The following is a 21,161-nucleotide window of genomic DNA, read 5'->3' on the forward strand; positions in this document are numbered from 1 at the left end:
CGTATAGTTCAATGTTCGTGCGCCGGAACAACAGGTTCGTTGTAATTATTTCTAATTAGTAATTGGTAAAAATTATTAACCGACGTACGTAATAGATCGTTATCTATCCGAACAAATGCAGTTTAGTTCCCACGCGATTTTGTCGATTCCCCTCCCCCCCAATGTGTGTTTTAAAGCATTGAATACAGAAATCTAACTAAAAAATTATAATAAATATAACGCTGTATACTTTTCTTTCCTATGTTTTTAGTATTTGATTGTTATTTTATCTAATTATAATATTTTTATCTAAAGTAATTTTGCTGAAAAGTTTAGATTACACAGTGTACTCTCGATTATCCGCGAGCAGACTATTCGCGTTGCGGATTATCCGTTGTCTTCCGCGAAATCATCTACATACCTATGTACACCTATGTATATAAATATATATATATCTTTATACATCATCAGTCATCATTATCGATTTAATTGGGCTGTGATAGCCGATTACTCGATAACGACGTGAAATACAATACGCTTGTTTAATACATATTAATACTTTTTAGTTTTTGGTAATTGTTGATACGTTTAATTCGTAATTTTAATTTGGCGGATTATCCGCGGAATTCGCTATCTTATCTGTGGATACTAGATGCTCTGCCGCCCAATTCCGCGGATAATCGAGAGTACAGTACACTGTAGGTACTTAGATTATTGTATTTAATGACTTTCAAACGACAATATATAACTGATAATGTTTTATTTTCGTGAGTAAATCTTTCATTTTCCAAACATTGATACCTCTTATAAAACAACTCGATATCACAATTCACAATACCCCTCGGTAGTGACTACGCTCCTCGGCGCCGTCGCTCCTCTCCGAAAATCTAAAATATCCCTTGACTTGCTATGCAAAACCACCTCGTGTAGGTCACAGGGTAAAAACTAAAATTTGTATTAATATTAATACGAAAACGTAGGAGAGCTAAGTATACAGCGTTTCGCGTATGCATGCGCAAATGCGTAAAATTGTAAACTTTGGAAAGTTATAACTTCCAAAATAATAATTTGCGAACATTTTAGAATTAGACTTTTCTATTCAGTGCTTTAAAACACACATTTTGGAGCAAAAAAAATCGTAAAAATCGAGTGGGAACTAAACTGCATCTATACCGATCTGTCTAAAGCTGTGCTAACGACTTCGAGTATTTATTTTGCATAGCCCGTGATTCTTAACATTTGAATCACATTATGTCATAACAAATAAAACCACTTTGACAGTTTGACATATTATAGAGCCTTTTTATCGTACTGATGATAATCGTGATCAGTCGTATCTAATAATAATATTTACTATAGTTTATGTAAATCACCAAAATGTTGTTGTAGTGTTGTACGTTATGTTTATGTACAACTGAGTTACACGCAGAGCCGCATTTAACGGAGGCAATCGCCCCGGAGCGGTAATTTTGAAGGTGATTTAATGGGCGGCAATTTTTCACAAAATACATCATAATATACGTTCTTGTTACAAATTTCATAGAACATTTTTAAAATAAAATAATATTATTATCATTTTAAAAATATGAATACCTACCGATAAATAAGTAATATTTACCAACAGGCAACAATTCAAGAATAACTATAAATGCAATATAATGCATCACAGCTGTGTGCACTGTGCCTGTGTTGTTTATAGGTTTTAGTCTATGACCCAATCACAGTGAAAAGCTGTATGATCTAATAAAAATTGTTTGAAAGTTATGAATGGACAATGGTTTATTTTTAAACGTTCAAATGTTCAATACAAAATAGTAAAATACGTATTTGATTAATGATTATATTTCATTATCGACTGTCGACTCGGTCTCGACGTAATTTCAACAGATAACAGCTAGTGTTGACAGTGTTGTGTTTGTGACATTCATGTTTACGGTTTACCTTTCAATAAATTATTAGAAAATATAAATATTAAAATATACTATGCTACGGACATTAAGCGAATTATAAGTTTAGTGGTGCAGCTGACCAAAAACTAGCTAAAGAAAAAAGAAAAATAATAAAGAATTGCTTCAGAAAATTCCAAAACTTAATTTTTTTTTTCACTACTAGAATTGTATGAAATGCGAGTATTTATTTTTATATGAATTTAATTTTTTTAAATCAGATATTAACTATAATCTAAATATTATTTACATTACTAATAGCCGGAATTGAACTATGTAAGATTTGTGTTAAATATATTTTGGTATATTTTACATATTAGTATGTACATTTCCTGTGATAATATTATTATACATTTTTGTTTGGCGGATGCAAATGAGATTTGTAATAGATATCCTCAAATGGTTTTAGAGTTTTTTGAAAAACGTAGCATTTATATCTGGCAGAAACAAGTTCCTATTAATTTGTTATTTCTATGTATAAGAAATATTACTAATTTAATTAAACTCCTTATACATTTGTACATATTATTATATACCTAATATTTTTTTTGTAGTTTCTACGTGGTCCACCTAAGTATTCTATTCAACATATTTTTATAGAATAAGTAAAAAAGTTAATTAAAGTTATTGTAAGTTATGTTCTGGACTCTGGTAATATAATTTTCTACACTCACGAGTGCTGGAGAATAACTAAGTATAATAACCTAACTACTTATCTATCTGCAGTTATTAAAATTATGCTATTACTTTCTTCCAGATCTGCAGATATGGGCACATGGGCTCTCGAAGTCATGTATTCGAGAATTTTATCAAATACACCGTACAATAAAATTGTATGTAAAATATTTTTTCTATATATAGTCGGTTATATTGCCGTATGCGTTCTCTCATGATACGGTGGGAGAAATGTGGCTTCAAAACGACGGAGCGTGATCATTCAGATACGCGAGCCGTATGCGTTCTCTCGTGGTGTTATAAGTTTATGACCTACTTAGATTTGAGGGGTAGAACACGATTGAGAACAGTCCTTATCGGCCGTATCTTTTTTAATAACACGATTGAGAACGTTTTTATCTGTTAACTTTAATGCAACGCATTGATTAAAAATACAAAATAGTTTATTTGATATTAAATTTTAATATGATATATTATTAACATTTGATATAGAATATTTTATCATTTAAAAAATTTACAAACATCAATTATTTATCAGTTTAAGATACAAGATACAATTAACATTTTTTATCAATCCAATGTGATTATACAGCACAGTTATTGAAAAACCACGAATACAAAAATATGTACATTAAATTAATAAAGACTCATTGTTATACAAAGATTATATTTTACAGTACGATAAAAATAGGATTTATATAAAAAAAAATATCTTTAATTTAAGAAAATAATTTAAACATTTAGTCAAATTAACCAACAATATGGTATTTTAGTTTAAATATACATACAAACCCGAGTTATATGCCTTATGTAGTTATGTATATAATATTGTTATATATACCTATTTATAGTTATTAGATGATAAGCAGGGCTCGGGACTTAAAGCATTTGCTTATTTTTATGGATTGACTTAAAATGTAGCAGAGTGCTATGGAAGTGTATGTAATATTAAAACACGCTCAATTATAAAATTTGAGTGTTTTTTTTTAACGATTCTTTAAATATATGCTTTTTTCCAGTTTTTCTGATTATTTTTGCTTTTTTGACCAGTTTTTCTACTTTTTATGGTTTTTTTTCAGAAAATCCCTCGGAAAATCTGCACACATGCAATCTATTGTTAGCACATAAATAATTTATCACCACAGGGGTGTATGGGTGTGTCGTTTTTTAAATTATATAATAACAATATTAATATAATTGAAAACACTCCCCCCACACCACCACCACCACCGAGGGGTTTACTGAAGTTAAAGATTCAATCATTTTTATTATTTCATGTAAATAATATAATCTTGGAAGAAAGCAATAGTTACTTAGTTTAGATAAGCCGAAACATAGCATAGTGGTAATAACTGCATGATGGTGTTTTCTAAAAAATTCAGTTTTTGAAAATAATATGTTTTGCATAGAAACGCCCAACACATAAAGATAAACAATATATGATACAAAATATTTAATTTCAATTTTCATAGTGTTAAATATTAAACACAATACATCCGGATTATACTTGATAATATATTTTTAAAAGTAAAGTACTGGAATTATGTCAGGCTTCTCTGACGATCTTTCAAGTAAGTAGTTTTCAAACAACATACTTTAGTGTAAGTAAAATACAGTAGATTCTCGTTATATCGAATCTCGAGAGGAACAGGAAAAAGTTCGTGATATCGTCGATATCGAGTTTTTTAAGTTCTTAAAAAAAATTGAAAAATTAGTAAAGAATTTGAATGCTTAAAATGCATAGTTAGAATACTTAAAGTACTTACTACATATACCTACATATCAATAAACTACTTATAGGCATTTCAAAAACAAAAAAAAAGGCATGTAAGTGGATATCGCTCTGCTGTATAGTAGACATGGAGAGTAGGTAACTATAATGGATGTGTTAAATTTGAATGCAATGACAGGTATCATTGTATACGAAAAACGATTCTGAACGGAGATGATTTGTCAGTCTATGATAATGAGTAGGATATATTATATTATAATACATATTTAAATTGCAATATATCGTTATTTTACGCAATTTCGTAAAAAATTAAATTTCATACACTTATAAAATTTTTCTATATTGACGCTGGATTTTTTTTTTACAGTTATTTCAAGGAAAACTTATGGATAACCTTGTATTAGGTTTTTTAACCTTAGGTATAAATCAAAATAATTTTACGAATTTTCAGCTTCAAAATTCCTTGAAAATTTTCACGATTTTGATATATTTCGTAAACATTTAAACTTTAAATGCTTATAAACGAAAATTGTGACTAACGATTTTTGATTTTTTTCTACGATAAGTACAACTTATAATAAACCTTGTATTAAATTTTAAAGATTTTTTGGACAGCCAATTTTTTTATAGTCATTTAAAAAAAAAAACAAAAAATAGAAAATTTAAATTGTCTAATGTCTATAAATAGTTTTCAAAATATTTTGAAAATTAAATCGTAAATAGATAATGCTAAGTTGCTAATACAAACATTTGGTGAAAGTTTCAAGTATTTAAATGATTTATTTTTGAGTTACAGCAAAATAAAAATATCGATTTTGTCAAAAACTGATTATGCGTAAAAATTCCCATTTTCTGTCACTTTTTAAGGTTTTTCCTAACGCTTTTGAAAACTACTGAACATTTTTTACTTTTGACCCCCCCCCCCCTAAAGTACCTACTAGATGAATTTTCCTTTTCAAAGAGGGACTGAAATAAAAAATCAAAGCATTATTTGAAACAGCTTAAATAACCATTACATAAAATAATTTATTTCTACTCCAAAACGTGATGACAGACACACACAAAAAAAAACATACATCATTGTAAAATCAATACATTTCTCACTTCGTTTAGAATCTAAAATTTTATGAGCATATGAAATTTATTTTTTTTTTACAAAATCGCGTAAAATAACGATATACTACAATTTAAATATAGGTAATAATATAATATATCCTAGACTGCTAAATCATCTCCGTTCAGAATCGTTTTTCGTATACAATGATACCCAATCTAACTTAACCTGTTTTTGCATTCAAATTTAACACATCCATTATAGTGAACTACTCTCCATCTCTACTAAACAGCAGAGCGATACCCACAGAGCCCAACCTTTTTTTCTTTATGTATAGTAAGTTCAAAAAGGATTTTAAACTCTAAAATTGGTATTTACAATTACATTTCGTTTCCAGATTGTGACCCCGTAATAGTATGTGATAACGGTTCTTATTCACTGAAAGTGGGTTATGCAGGTGAACATTTACCTCAATTATTAATCCCAACTAAGCATGGAAAACAACGGAAAGAAGTAAGTAATCATTTTTGTAAGGTACAAAATTTAATTTATTTTTATTTGAGATATTTTTAAAATTAAATCTTAGTTTTATACACTATCTGATAAATTGATCTGAATAATATGTAGATTTTTGACTTTTGATAACTGGAGGATTATTAGATTAATCGTATAAAACGTAATATTATGTAGCAAATACATATTACATAGTATACGTATACATTTAAAAAAATATAATATTACGTACGGCCATTACGAACTAGCATATAAAAATGTTGATAATTGCTTAAATTATTATGTTGTATTCAATTACAGTATACCAATAACAATATTGAATAATGAATATAACATATACATACAGTATGTTAGTATTTGACTAGTCAAAATCTCAATAAAAATACTATCGATTTTCCAACAAAATATTTAAGTAGAACAATTTAAAATACGAAATGGGAAAAATAGTCATGGCCGTTTTGCCGTGGTATTATTGGTAATTGGTAATAAATATTATATTGGATTTTACTTTTTTACTTATATTATTTTAATAGGATGCTACACCTACATGCGTTATCCTTATCTCCGTTTTACAAACGTTAAATAAATTATTATTATACTTCTTGAGTTTTCAAATTTCTAATTAAATACTTAATACAAACTTAAATATAAATAATAATATTCGGTACTATGTACCTATGCACGATTAATTTATACATTTTTAAAAATTATTTTTTTTTTACCATTTTTTATTTGAGTATATTAAATGCGAGGTTATTAAATTAATTGTACTCGTATTTTAAGTACCTCAACCTATATTTATTATATTTATAATTTCTTAAACTTTTATAAAACTGTGATGTAAATACAATTTGTTGTGGTCATTATTAGTATAATAGTTTACTCGTATATAACATAAATATAACATAAATAGGTACCTATAGACATTAGATATATGATGTAACAACGTCATAACTCACACGTAGTATTTAAATAGGTACATGCTTTAATGATGAGGCATTACTATTTTATATTTACCTATATAGGAAAATTTTTTTATTTTCAAAATTATTAAAATATGAAATTTATGTTTTTTGTAAGATTTAAATTTTATATTTAAAGTTAGGTATTAACTGAGTAATTAAATATTTACTTTGAATTTTTTTTTCAATATTTTTTCCAAATTCAATTTCGTTGTAAAGATATTTTCATAAAATATTTTTTTTAATGATATTATCAGGTAAACGATAACTGATTATTAGATATTTTTACATATATCCAATACATTTTGCAATATCACATGTTAAAGAGTAATACATATTGTTATATTATCATTATTGCACAGTGGGTAGGTATTTGGTCGAACTTACATTAATATTGCAGCATTTTGTATACATAATCCAGAGATTCCCAATCAGGGTGCCGCGAAATTATTTGAAATTTATTTTTAGTTTATAGGCCATAGAGCATATAGGGTGCTTCAGGATTTTTAAAAAATGATTAAGGGTGTCTGGGAACCTCTGGCATAATCAATGATTCTACATCTTTATATAATTGAAAAAAAAATATAGTCGGATTTATTAGAATTTAGATCCAAGAAACTATTATATCAATTTTTTACGATTTTTAACGTATAATTAGCAAAATTATATAAATCAACAATCATTTTATTACTCACCAAAATAACTGTATAATCATTAAAACTAATGATTATATCACACAAATTTAATTTTAGTAAACTATTAGAATAAAGAATAAAAAGTAAAGGTCTTAAAACTGTCTTATGTGTTACTCTGCAATTTATAGGTAATCAAGCTCTTGAAGTACTAGTCATATTACCAAGTCTAACAGCTTGATACCAATCTACTAGAAAAAAAAAAATTTATCAATTGTAATGTAATACCTGGCTCACCTTTGGTACCACAATATTCTATTTTTCTTATAACTTGGAAGTAATTAAAATAATTAACAGAATCAAATGCTTTTAACATCTAAAAATATACTTTTAAAAATATTTTATTTCTGACATTTGTGTCCAAACTAAGTACTAACTAAAACATCATTTGTCGATTTACCTGGCAAAAAAACCAAACTGATTTTCAGAGAAAAAATTATTATCATTAAGAGGACGTAGTACCCGCATTGTGTTGTCTCCGTCTTACACACGTGAGACATGGCAAATTTTCGTTCATAAGTTTCAATATTGTGCTGTTAGTTTTGATATTAAATAGTGACCTATTATAAAATTGAAAAAAAATTATTTATTTCTAAAGCAATTTTATATTTATCTATTTATTTATTTATTTATTTATAATATACGCCAAATGTGAGCTCATTACCATGTATTCAATATAGTACTTATATTATAATTATAATACTAATACTTAAAATATTATATAATAATAGATTATTATAGAAAAATAATTTATTATTTTATTATCTTTATTATAATTACTACTTCCAATTATTGGACTGTTTATTTGTCTTTTTAATATTCAAATTATCATGTTAGTGTTATGCTTAGGCTAAGCAGCTTAGCTAATACAATTTCTTTAATTTACCTAATATCAGTAGCTGATTCAGAGGGGGCTAGGGGCCTCGCCCCCTAGACCTCTTTGACATTATTTTTACTTACAACAAATATTTTAAATTATGTGATAATACGAGGTTTTTACCGGTCACGGGCATCGATGAAAATAGGCGTCACGTGTACGTGCAAAGGCGGAACGCGGAAGACGACTAATCGGGTACGCGCGTACACGTACGATGGGAAGACGGACTCAGACGGGCTAATCGATGGCACAGCGGAGAGGGGGTAAAAGTTCTGGAATAATCTTTTTCGTTTGTTGCGCACTCGCGTGAATCGGTTCGGAAGTCAAAAAGCGGTATATCTTAAACAGATATAACGTAATCATTCATTTTTAAATTGAATAAAAAAGACGATTTTCATAAAGTATAATTGCTATAATAATAATAATAAAATCAAACTATATACCTACATAATACATTTCCCGAAAATACTATTTATATGTATACATCACGAGCTAACAATGGATATCCAGAAAAATATTTTGGCTGACGAAACAATTAGCAAAAATGTACAGCTGCAGGAAATATGTATGGATTAACACATTGGTATATATTTTAGTTAAATGAAAAAAAAGTATAAAATACAAAAATGCAATTAATTAATGATACACGCCACATAAGCTTGGCGAAGAAAATAAAATAAACCTCCTATTATACTTATTGTCATGTTAATTTTTGATATAATATACGATACACATTTTATTAATTACTTATTACCTATAGATATTTATTGTTATTGGTTCATGTTCGTATTCAAAAAGCTTATGTTTATATTTTAAATTGAATTAATTGTTTAAATAATATTAAAACTTTATATTTAAGATTTATTTTTTTAATAATATAGTATAAAATAAAATAATAGCTTGTAAGTGAAACAATCAATGAATTGATTTTAAAATTATGTAGGTTATTTTAAGTTTTTTATTGTATTTTTATGTGACTGTCAACTTTCGGGGCAGTAAAAATGTTTCTAATTTATACTTTGATAGTGGTTTCTTGAAGGAAATTCCTAATACTTTTCAAAATAACCATGAAAAAAAAATTGAGAAAAAACTACTAACCGTAAACTGTACTAAATAATTTTTTTTTTATAAACATTATTAAGTATACATTTTGATAATATTTGATATTTAAACAAATAAATAATGATTTTAGTAATTTTTTGTAATTAAAAAATATTAGTAAGTACTTCGAAATTGTTAACGTATATTATTATATTTTTTATAAACAATAATGATATATTTTCTAATGTAGTACTTTTGAAAAAAATAATTAAAACTAACGTATTCCTAATTTTAAAATAAATTATTCTAATAGCAATATACATGTATTTATATATCATAAAATGTACTTATAGATAGACTGACGGAGCATTTTTGCTTGATTTTTGTATGTAATGATTTATCATTGAATTCAAATTTCCACATTACAGTGACTTACCTACTCTTCAATTATTATGAGATACACTCGACACCTATTGTATTGTAGAGTGGTTACCTACTTTCACCTTTTTACTTTGAGAGTGGTTGTGGATAGAAAAATGTATCTAGTTTATTGTTTAGAGAGGTATAAAATAATCGAGAAAAACAAAACAAAAAATTAAAGAAAAACTGGGTTTTTTTTTTGCTAAACCAATTTTTGACTAAATTGATTTTTTATATTTCAAAAACGAATAACCGCAGAATATTGAAATTATTACTAAGTCTTAAGATAATCATTTTTTTATACATGGTATATTTTTCAAAATATTTTGACTCCTATTCATAGACAATTAATATTTTTAATTTTATAAATGTCGATAAAAAATGTATGAATAGGTGGTAAAAATGCTTGAAAATTGAATACAAGGTTTCTAATAAGTCGTTCATTTACCAAATTGTGTAAACACTTGTTATTTGTAGTTGTTTATATTTGTCATTTATCAAATTCAATACACATAATATATTATATTAAAAAACAAAACTAGTTATTAACAAACTAACACATACACATACATTTCTTAGTTTAATCATAGTTAGAAAAATAATTCTGTATAAAATACTCGCTTGTTTTTATATTAGTTTATCATTTACGTTTATATTAGATTGTCAAGCTGGGAGATTCGCAGAGGACCATGTATGGTGGTCAGTTTGCTAAAGAAAATCAAGGTGTTTTGAGTATAAGTGATCCAATAAAAAATTGCATCATTATTGATTGGGATGCTATGGAAGATGTTTGGTTCCATATGTACTACGAACAATTGTTGATATCACCAGAAAATTATGCGATTTTACACACAGAACCATCTCACAATCCAATTCCTTGTCGTGATAAACTTTTCGAGGTTAATATTGTATTAAATATATTATTAAAATAGACATTTGTTTAAAATATAATAATTACACTAAGATAAATCATAATAAAATTACACTAAAATGGTATTAAAATATTTAAATAATTGCTGTTGGTAATCTATAAAAAAGTTTCTCAAACTTTATAAAAAAAAAAACAGAAAATATAATAATAAATAAATTTAAATATTGAAAATCCAAATATTATAATGTAATTAATATGAAATTAATACTTAGATATAATATTAGGAGTAGGAATTTTACATAGAGCAGAAAAATAATGCCATTATAATATTTTAATTTAAGATATCAACTAAAATGTTTGTCTGATATCAGTGTTTTTGACTAATTGCTTTTTAGATCATGTTCGAAGTATTTAACGTGCCCAAAGTGTTGTTGATGAATAAGTCAACACTTTGTCTATATAGTTGTGGTGAGACTACTGGCCTGGTGATCGATTCTGGGTACCAAAGTACACAAGTGGTTCCCATTTACGAAGGATATCCGATTCCATCAGCTATGCGAAATATACCAGTTGGTGGATGGCACTTAACTCAGTTTCTGAAGGAGATGATTAATAGTCGAGGTTATAGCTTGACCACTACGAGAGACTGGGAAAGGATTAAACACATGAAAGAAACATTTTGCTATTGTGCTATTGACTTTCAAAAAGAACTAGCAACGTTTGGTAAGGACAAGGAACAGAGATACACGCTGCCGGATGGAATGATAGTCAACATCAATAATGAAGCGTTAGTATTTTATTATGGGCTTAAAATTAAAATTAAAATGTTCGGCAAATGGGTACTACTCTACTGTACAGTAGGTGTTCAGTGAATCACTATGACGGATGTGTTAAATTTAAATTCAATAATATATCACGGTATACGAAAAACGATTCTAAGCGGATACGATATCATTAATAAGTTATTACGCTATTATCATGTTATTTTTTTATATTGATATTAGATAAAGTAATTTATTTTACTATTAGTAATACAGTAGGACCAGTATAGGTTGAATTAATGTTTTCAAAAAAAAAAATAATATTAATATTAATATTTGATAATATCATTAAGTATGTGTATAAAGTATACAATATAATAATATAGGTACGTAAAAGTTTTATATCCTATTATATAGGCTGACGCTATCTATATCACCAAGTTTATTTAAAGATATATTATTGACATTGCTATTAAAGTAATTTATATTATTATAAATAATATCTCAAAACATATTATTTACTCACCTGTTAGTATTACAGTTGGACCAGTTAGTTGATTTAATTTAATTTTATTAATATTAATTTAATTGTTATAGTATTATATTTGGCTGTATGTAAACTGCGACAAAAAAAATTGACATTATATAATCTGCGACAATTTACTTTATAAATATAATATAATATATAGATACTATGTACATATCGTTAGATAACATATATAGGTATATACATGCATGATGCATCATATATACCTGTGTGTTATTATGTACATATATCATTTAATTAATATGTTATATTGGAGACAAATTTTTAAGGAATTTATATTTAAGTTTTAACACAATATACTAAATATCGGCTCCTTCACAAGTACAAGATTAATACAAGTTAGATTAGTACATGTTGTGTCGTGTAATATTGTATTTAAAACGTAATTTACAAAAATGTTTAGCCAAAACGGCAAAAAATTATTGGTGCTGAACAATTTTAAGTTTAAATATAATTCCAAAATAAGCGGTTATTCAGCATGGATTTGCTCAAAAAAAAAACATGCAGAGCCAAATTGGTCTTAAACAACAAAAATATTAAGTACTCTACCAGAAAAATCATTTTTGGTACATAATCTATAGCTATACCAATACCATAAAATATATATCTAATTAACGTATATGTGTTATTGTATCGGTAATTTACATAGTATTTATATAGTATTTATATAAAATAAATTGTCGCAGTTTGTATAATATAATGTATCTTATCGGTTTGTTGTAGATTGTAAAATGTTAATTTTTTTTTGGTGCAGATAATATATCAACTTTTAGAAAAGGTGTAATTTTGTCACAGTTTACCATCTCCTTTATGTTTATACCATATTATGTTACTGTTATTTGCTTTTGAGTCAAATACTATTTTACCGTAAAAGAAGGTGAATTATTTATGGTATAAATAGGTAATAACTTAAAATGAATCTAAATGTTTTGAAAATGTCATTACGATTAGTAAAATGCATAATATATTATGTAAAAGTCCCCAAGAATAATGTTTTGAATTATAATAAAATAACTAACATCATAAATATCGTTATTCGTCATTCTTCATTAAATATGTAATTTCATTCAAATTTGAAATTAAAATGTTTAAAAACAATTGTGTTTAAATTATTTAAGAATTTTTGGTTTCAATATATAATACTTTTGAGTAGAGCGCGGATTTATATGCATTAAAAACCAATCAAATATGCATAAATATAATGCAATAAAATGTTAAAATATGTATGAAAAATAAAGATATGTGTAAAAAAATTAATAAAAATAAATTTATTTTTTGAACATTTATTTAATACAATACATTTTTAAAAATTACAGAACCCTACTATAGATACTTATCTACTTTTCTTAATTTTTTTCGTCACTTTCATCATCTTGGTATACGTATTTTATTTCCCCGATTATTGATCTGAACCTTAGATTCTAATGTCATATTTGGGAAAACTGTTCATTCCTACAAGAATAGCTTTAATTTATTTTTATATTAATCTACACTATAAAAATATAATACTTTTTTCTTATATTATAATAGACAATAGTATATATTTCAGAAATGTCTAAAAAACAAAAAAAAATATCGAAATATGCACTAAAAGATTAAATATGCAATTATAGTTGTAAAATAAGCCCTTAAAATAGAAAAATGTCAAAATATGCAAAAATATGCACTAAAAAATTTCATTTTTTAAATCGTTATATCATGAAACAAATTTTGTGTTCACTTAGCATAATCATACGAATATACGATCAACCAGAATAATTATGCAAATGCATACAAATCCATGCTCTACTTATGAGCACCTTATTGAATCAACATTTTATTAACTTATTTTAGATAACTACAATATAATTTGCGAATTTTCGTGATGATGACGTATTTTTGATAATTAATTTGAACTTTAAAGTTCAAATGTTTATAAACAAAAATTGTATCTATGTATTTTTAATATTTTTCTATAGCAATAATAAATAATCAGGAACTTCATATTAAATTTTAAAGTTTTTTAACTACGAAAAATTGTTATTTACAATAATTGAAAAAAAAATCTACTCGTATGTATCTATTTATGATTATCCATTTTAAAATTATAAAAAAAGCATCAAAACTCATTTGAATAGAAATGATTATTTCATGGGTTTAATTCACTGATGTAAATGTATAAACTTCAAAGTTTATAAACAATTAATGTAACTTTCCGGTAAACTTTTTTTTTATTATATAGTCAAACAACGTATTACATACAAACCTTTTACGACATTTTTAAAGATTTTGACCTACCAAAAACTTGTTTATCAACAATATTTGAAAAAAAAAAATATTGAAAATTTCTCATGCATATAAATAGTTCAAAAAGTATCTATACGTTTATTCGTTTTCAAGTAACATTAAAAAACTAAGATTTTACCGAAAACTGGTTTTGCTTAAAAATTCCCAATTTTTCTTATTTTTCGTTTGTTTTTCCCGATTATTTTGAAAAATACTAGGAATTTTCTATTTTGGTCTTACAAGAATACTTACTACACTAAATTCAATTTTCTATTAAACAGTATTTTCAAATTTGAAGATCAAATTATTTTTTAAACTACTTATCGTGTATACAGACACACTTATGAAAAACCTCATCATTAGAAAATTAATACATTCATCGTTCCGATGAATAAACATTAAATAAAATAAAATTATATTAATAAAATATAGCCATGTTTTGAATAAAAAACCTTAACCAGATCGAATAAAAAAAAAAAACAACAGTTCTAGATAAATGGTCACTAATGTAGTAATATATGAATTCTGGTCGTAGATACTAGGTACACCGTACTTACTGCTTTCTCATTTTCCATCTAGTATAATGTTAAAAATTTTAAATATTTATTAATATTTATATGAATTAGGAAACTGCTTTATATCATTGTTAATAAAGGTAAATCATGTTCAATGATTAGTACTAGAGGTATATGATATTATAAATATTAAGGTATACTAATACTAGTATGAGTAAGTATATGGTTCTATAGCTTCTAGGTCACTTTGTTCAGTTGAACATTAAAAATCTGGAACGCGGACACTGTAAGATCGGGTATAAATAAACATTTCAAAATGCAAACAATTTGAGCTTTGACAAATTATATTAAAAATGTTATAAAGTTAGATGCGATTTAAACATTAAACATTTTTTATTTGGTATATATAAGTATTTTGCATTCCAAATAAGAGGGAAGAAATGTAAGTTTGTAAGTTGTATTAAATTTGCAGTTTTTAAATTTAAAAAATACAATTAATCTAAATTTTGATTGTAAATATTTAATATAACTTGTCATGATTTGAGACTTGTTTATATTATACAGTATATATTATTATTATTATATGTAATATAATATTATATAATTGTATAAAATATCCGCGTTTTTAACGTACAAACAAATCGTTTTCTGTTCAAATCACAGTCGGAAAATAATTTAACAGTAAAAAATTAAATTTTTGTGTAGATAATTATTGACTGTAGTTGATACATTTCATTATCGTATTTGAGTATTTGACAGTGAATTCGATTTGATTATTATAGTAGAACCATTTTTTTGTGATTTGATTTTAATTTTAGAGTGAAAGTTATTATCAAACTTAAGGTAAGACTGTAAGAATATTATCCGTGTGTGAACGTATGTACGTTGTTTTCTTACGATATTTTAATTTTATAATATTAGTTTTATAAATATAAAAATTTAACAATTTCAATTAATTTAAGCTTAAATGTGCTTTCTTTTACGTTCGATACTTAATAATAGGTTATTTAAATCATTGTTTTACTAAAATATGAGAGATATGCAATAATATGTTAATATTAAAGGCTAGAGCCAGCAACGAAAATTTGGTTCAGCCCTACAAGCAATTTGCTATGTAGTATACGTTTGTAAAGTTAGACACATGCGGGTGAGACCGTTTTAAAGGTTAAATATGTTACTATAAAGTATAAATCTATTAATATAAAATACTAAATAATTACATTAATATAATATATATACTTCTGTATTGGCCGTTTGGGTTTGGCTTTTGATGATCATTTAAAACTACTCGTGTATAATATAAATTAAAATCAGATTTTCATAAATCACGGTTAATTATAATCCTTTGATTACTGCTGTTGTAATGTTGCATGTACTTTTTAAATTATAAAGAATTAATTGGAAATAAAAATATACATTTTCAATAAAGTTAAATTAATATAGTAGGTACATTCGCCAGGTAAAGAGTCATATTTTAATGTGAGACAGATTAGTCAAAGGTTTAATGACTAAAATATAAAATAATACCCAAAAAATATGTTTTTTCACGCCACCGAAAGTTTAATTTTTGATTCCAATTGGAATCGTTGGAAAATGACTTTCCGTTCAACGGATAGTATCCATCTTTTATCCATCTAGATTCCAGACCCACAGTAGGAAAATTGTAAATCATTTTTGGTCGGAATTGTTCAAATCAAATTAGTACCTATTACCTATATACGAATGTATCGATACATTTAAAAAAATAGCTTTCTCGACTAAAACCGATAAAATAATAATATATGTTCAGATGTGCTGTTATTATAGAATATGCTGAATATCTAAATAGTTATTAATAATATAACGTTTTACTCGGATCGGTTGAACAGAAAAAAATCTTCTTTATCTAAAAATCTTTAGCATCCGATGCTCCGAAGCGATGTTTGACCCCACTATGTTGCGTCTCGACGAGCCCGTCAAGGATGGCATCCACAAATTGGTCCAGGGATCGATCGGAAATTGCAATGTCGATGAACGAAATTTCATGTACGATAATATCGTGTTGGCCGGCGGCAACACACTGTTCTCAGGGTTTCCCGAACGGTTGAAGTCGATGATCGACGAAGGGTTGCCTGGCACAGAAGTCAGGATCACCGCGCCGCTCGACCGTGAGTATTCTGAGTGGATTGGCGGCTCCGTGATAGGCTCGTCGTCGTACTTTCATCGGGTGTGCATCGACAGTGCCGAGTACGGTGAAAAAGGGGCAGAATCTGTGCAATTCAAAAACATACGAAACATACAAGAATGACCGATGTGTTAGTAAATAATGATCCTTAATCGATGTATTTTATTCTGAAATCTTTCGGTAAGATAGAGTCGTAAATCGAAGTATCTAATTATTATAGATCGGTCAGTGGCATCTGCTTGTATGATTGGCGTACCCGGGAGTTCATCAACAGACCAATCGTTGTGTCAAACGCTAAATAAGACAGTTGTGATGTAGATAATCTGTTGGTTCTTGTTTTCAATGTCGCACAATTTGTTTTGTTATTATTGATATTCAATACAGACTCACTCAATAGCTTAATATATCTTCAATCCTTTGATATAAAAATGTATATTTAAACGAATCATCAAATTTTTAAAAAAGATTTTGAAAAAATATTGCTAGTCCAAAACTTAGGAAGTATACAATTCAATTCTGAATATAATTGAATATTAATCGTCTACAGATCCGTAATAACATCGATTAACATATACAGGGTGATTATTTTATCATGAACCACTCATTATTTCAAAAAGTATTCATGTTTTTGAAAATATTTTTTTACGTTGTTTCAAGTTGTTAAAAAAAACTATATGTTTAATATTTTTTATAAGTTTTTTACTTTTTTAAATACAACATAATTTTAATTTTATATTCTAAAGCAGAATATTTTTCTGAGTATTTTGATACATAAAAATCGAATTTAGGGTGAGTAGTTTATGAGTTATAAGTATTTAAAGTTTCGATGTGCGGAGTGGTGTGGTACGGGGTTACCCCGCAAAATGTTTGTACACTACTCCGCTTGTCAATACTTTTAATACGTATAACTCATAAACTACTCGCCCAAAATATGTATCAAAATACTTAAAAAATTATTCTGCTTTGGAATATGAAATTAACACTATGTTGTCATTCAAAAACGTAAAAAACTTAAAAAATATTTAAAAATATATTTTTTTAATAAAAACGTTGATTTTTTTAACAACTTGAAACTATGTAAATGTTTTCAAAAAGTATTCATGTTTTTTTTTGAAATAATGAGTGGTTCATGATAAAATAATCACCCCGTATAGTACAAATAAATATTAATAGATTAAAAAACATGATGAATTGCGTGATAAATAACATGACTCATATTTAAATATTTACAAACTTGAATATTTTTTAAGTGTTTCAAAAAATAAGAAGTAATGGACGGAAATAGCCAATAGGTGTAATATTAAATAACACATTAAGTTAAAATTTTTCAACGATAATTGTGCTGAATTAACAAATATACTGACTGCTGATAGATTTTAAAATTCTGCCTTTTACAACTCTTCTACCCATCATAAAACAATTAATTATACTAAAAATAATACTATTCAAATCGATTTTTCTATATTTTATTTTATTTTATTTATATTTATAAAACCGACGTTATTGTAAAATGTAGATGTGAATTTTTTAGTATTGAACTATAAATGTCAATTGTAAATTTTATTGACTTTTTTTTGTTTTCCATGTTCTCTAGCCTGTGCTAGATTTTCACTTTCAAAAAATAGGCCCTCTTGTAGGATTAAGTTATCCATCCCTGAATGATCTATATAATTCAAATCTTTTTTGAGCTATTTATAGACATTTTAAATTAAATTAGCATTCTGAAAGTGATACATATTTGATATTATTATTATTAGTAGTAGTATAGCCATCAAGACGCTACAAAAGCGAATGACGGTCGTCTATTATGATACAAACATACAATATCGCATTACATTACCTCTCTAATAATAATAAAATATATTATATATTATATTGGGTATAGCCCGATATACGTAGGTATGGTATCAATAAAGTATCATAATATTCATAATAACATATTCATAACAATCATAACTCATAACTAGAGCACGGGAGTTATAGGCTTATAGCACTAAAGAAGTAAAGTTTTAGCGCTTTAATATATTCATTTAAAAACGCAAAAAAATAGCACTAAAAATTGGTAATTATGCAAAAAAATTGTCAACTAATTGTTTTTTATAAAATAATTTTTAAAATTAAAATACATGTTATCGTTCACATAATAATGTACTTTATTGGAGTAATATTTGAAAAAAATTTGTATCTACTATCTTCCTTTTGTGTTTTAATATGACTTACGGACTTACCAAAAACAAATATGGATTCACTAGAATTTTTGAAGGCTGTAGCCCATAATCGCAAAATATGACCCAACGCAACCCAAAAGCGCAACAAAAAAATCCCTTTTTAACAAGCTATAACTCATAAGCGTAAATAAATTTTACAAAAATAAAGTGTATTTTATCAAATCCATATAAAGTTATAGTTTTAATAGCGATATTAAATATTAAAATGAGTTAAAAACTTAGAATTAAAATTAGGTACATATTTTTAATAATTAATATAATTATAACTTAAGTATACTTAAATATACTAAAAATACTGGTACTGAAATTTTAATTATAATTTAAATACCTTAAATTTGAAGCCCACAGTTTTTAAGTAGTCCAATTTTTTTCTATGAGTTGACTTTAGAGCCATCGATTACCATTTGACATACGTTTATACGGTATATTGTTATCTTAAATAATTATCAACCGTCATTGTAATTACTAATTTGTTACAATAATTATAATATTAAACTATAATTGAACTCAATCACTGTTGGTTTTTAAATATAAAAATACTATGTGTATATATTTAAAAAATAAATATAACGAGCATGAAATTTTAAACTGAAACAGTGAAATAGTGATAATGGCAACAATATTGTTTTATGTATAAAATTAATTTTTGTGTTTTTATCCTATTACTAGGTAATTAGTAACTAATAAGGTATAAAACGCAAAACGAATTTGTGCTTTTGGTCTATCGAAAAAGATAGACGATTTACGCTTTTGGGTTTCACCGTTATCGAGCCCTGCGCCCTTGCTGACTGCTCATATAAGAATTGACCCATCTCGATAGTCAATGTATGTTAGTATGTTACCAATGTACCCATCAACCTATCTATTAGAAATGACAATTTGTGACAGTGTCGTGACCGTTCCGGGATGGCGTATTCCTCCTGCGTTTTTAAAATATAAGGTAAACTTGTTTTCATTCGCCCGGCGCGTGACCTACCGTTGCAAACAGTGCTGAATTGGTCATCGTCACCGTGCCGTTATCGTGTTTGACGGTGGAAGTGCGGCGAAAATACACAAAATACACATAATACACTTTTAATTTTGTACATTGTCTTCTTCTTCTTCGTCCAAAATCAAAGCAATCATTAACTATAGCCATCTTTGTAATTGCGAGTATATTGTAAGTTATTAATACGAAGCAAATAACGGTCGAAACACTGGCCATTATGAATAGAAATCACAAAAAAAAATTATAATAAATCAGTACTTTATACAGCCTATGAAATTCCACGTGTAATAAAGAATTTTCATTTAGAACTTCAAAACAATCGGTCAAATAGATTTTGAGATTTTTGCGGACAAACAAACGCTGTCTCTTTGTATAACAGTAAGATAGTAAGTTAATGTACCTAATATGCAATTTAGTATATTGTGTGTATATACAGAGCTTCTCGCCTTATCTACCAGTCGGAAATATGTCTTGTTGTTTAATAAATATTTTTATTATGTTGTGGTTTCTGTAAAATTATTACTGTACGGCACAGTCCGTTTTTTGCTATTTTTTTTTTACATTATTTTGTGAATTATTCATCCAACATGGCAAGCAGTTTTAGTAATGAAGATGCTCATAAATATGTCCCATCACCAATTAAAAAACATAAAATGGGAAAAGTGAGTATATTATTACATATAGTCTGTACCTTTATAAAATACACAAAACGACAAAACTGTAAAAACATTTGAGAGCCACAATTTATTATATCATATTATGATATATTATATTATATAAACACATATGTATAGTGTATATTGTTTTTATGGTTCTGTTCAAATTATTTAAAGGACAAAATTGTCAAAATTGTTTATAGTTTACTTACAAATCAGTAGACTGTCACATGACTTATTGTTATTGGTCGGGCCTCAGACGATGGTCGTTAGGA

The 21,161-nt window shown here is 26.6% G+C and overlaps 1 protein-coding gene across 1 annotated transcript; it reads left to right on the forward strand.

Moving 5' to 3' along the window:
• The first annotated feature begins 4,143 nt into the window (after window positions 1-4,143).
• Window positions 4,144-12,594, forward strand: LOC132924748 (actin-like). Its single transcript, XM_060989196.1, has 5 exons — window positions 4,144-4,171; window positions 5,784-5,899; window positions 10,551-10,790; window positions 11,158-11,549; window positions 12,474-12,594. The coding sequence occupies exons 1-5, from the start codon at window positions 4,144-4,146 to the stop codon at window positions 12,592-12,594; spliced, it is 897 nt and encodes a 298-aa protein (XP_060845179.1).
• The last annotated feature ends 8,567 nt before the right edge of the window (window positions 12,595-21,161 follow it).

The sequence above is a fragment of the Rhopalosiphum padi genome, chromosome 3 (assembly GCF_020882245.1).
Source record: "Rhopalosiphum padi isolate XX-2018 chromosome 3, ASM2088224v1, whole genome shotgun sequence".
Classification (NCBI taxonomy): Eukaryota; Metazoa; Arthropoda; class Insecta; order Hemiptera; family Aphididae; genus Rhopalosiphum; species Rhopalosiphum padi.

Bases quoted from the DNA above. Each gene is read 5' to 3' on its own strand.
- LOC132924748 (XM_060989196.1), top strand. From the start codon at position 4,144: ATGTCAGGCTTCTCTGACGATCTTTCAA. The intron at 5,900-10,550 runs GTAAGTAATCAT...CGTTTATATTAG, and splicing joins ATGGAAAACAACGGAAAGAA to ATTGTCAAGCTGGGAGATTC. The intron at 10,791-11,157 runs GTTAATATTGTA...ATTGCTTTTTAG, and splicing joins GTCGTGATAAACTTTTCGAG to ATCATGTTCGAAGTATTTAA.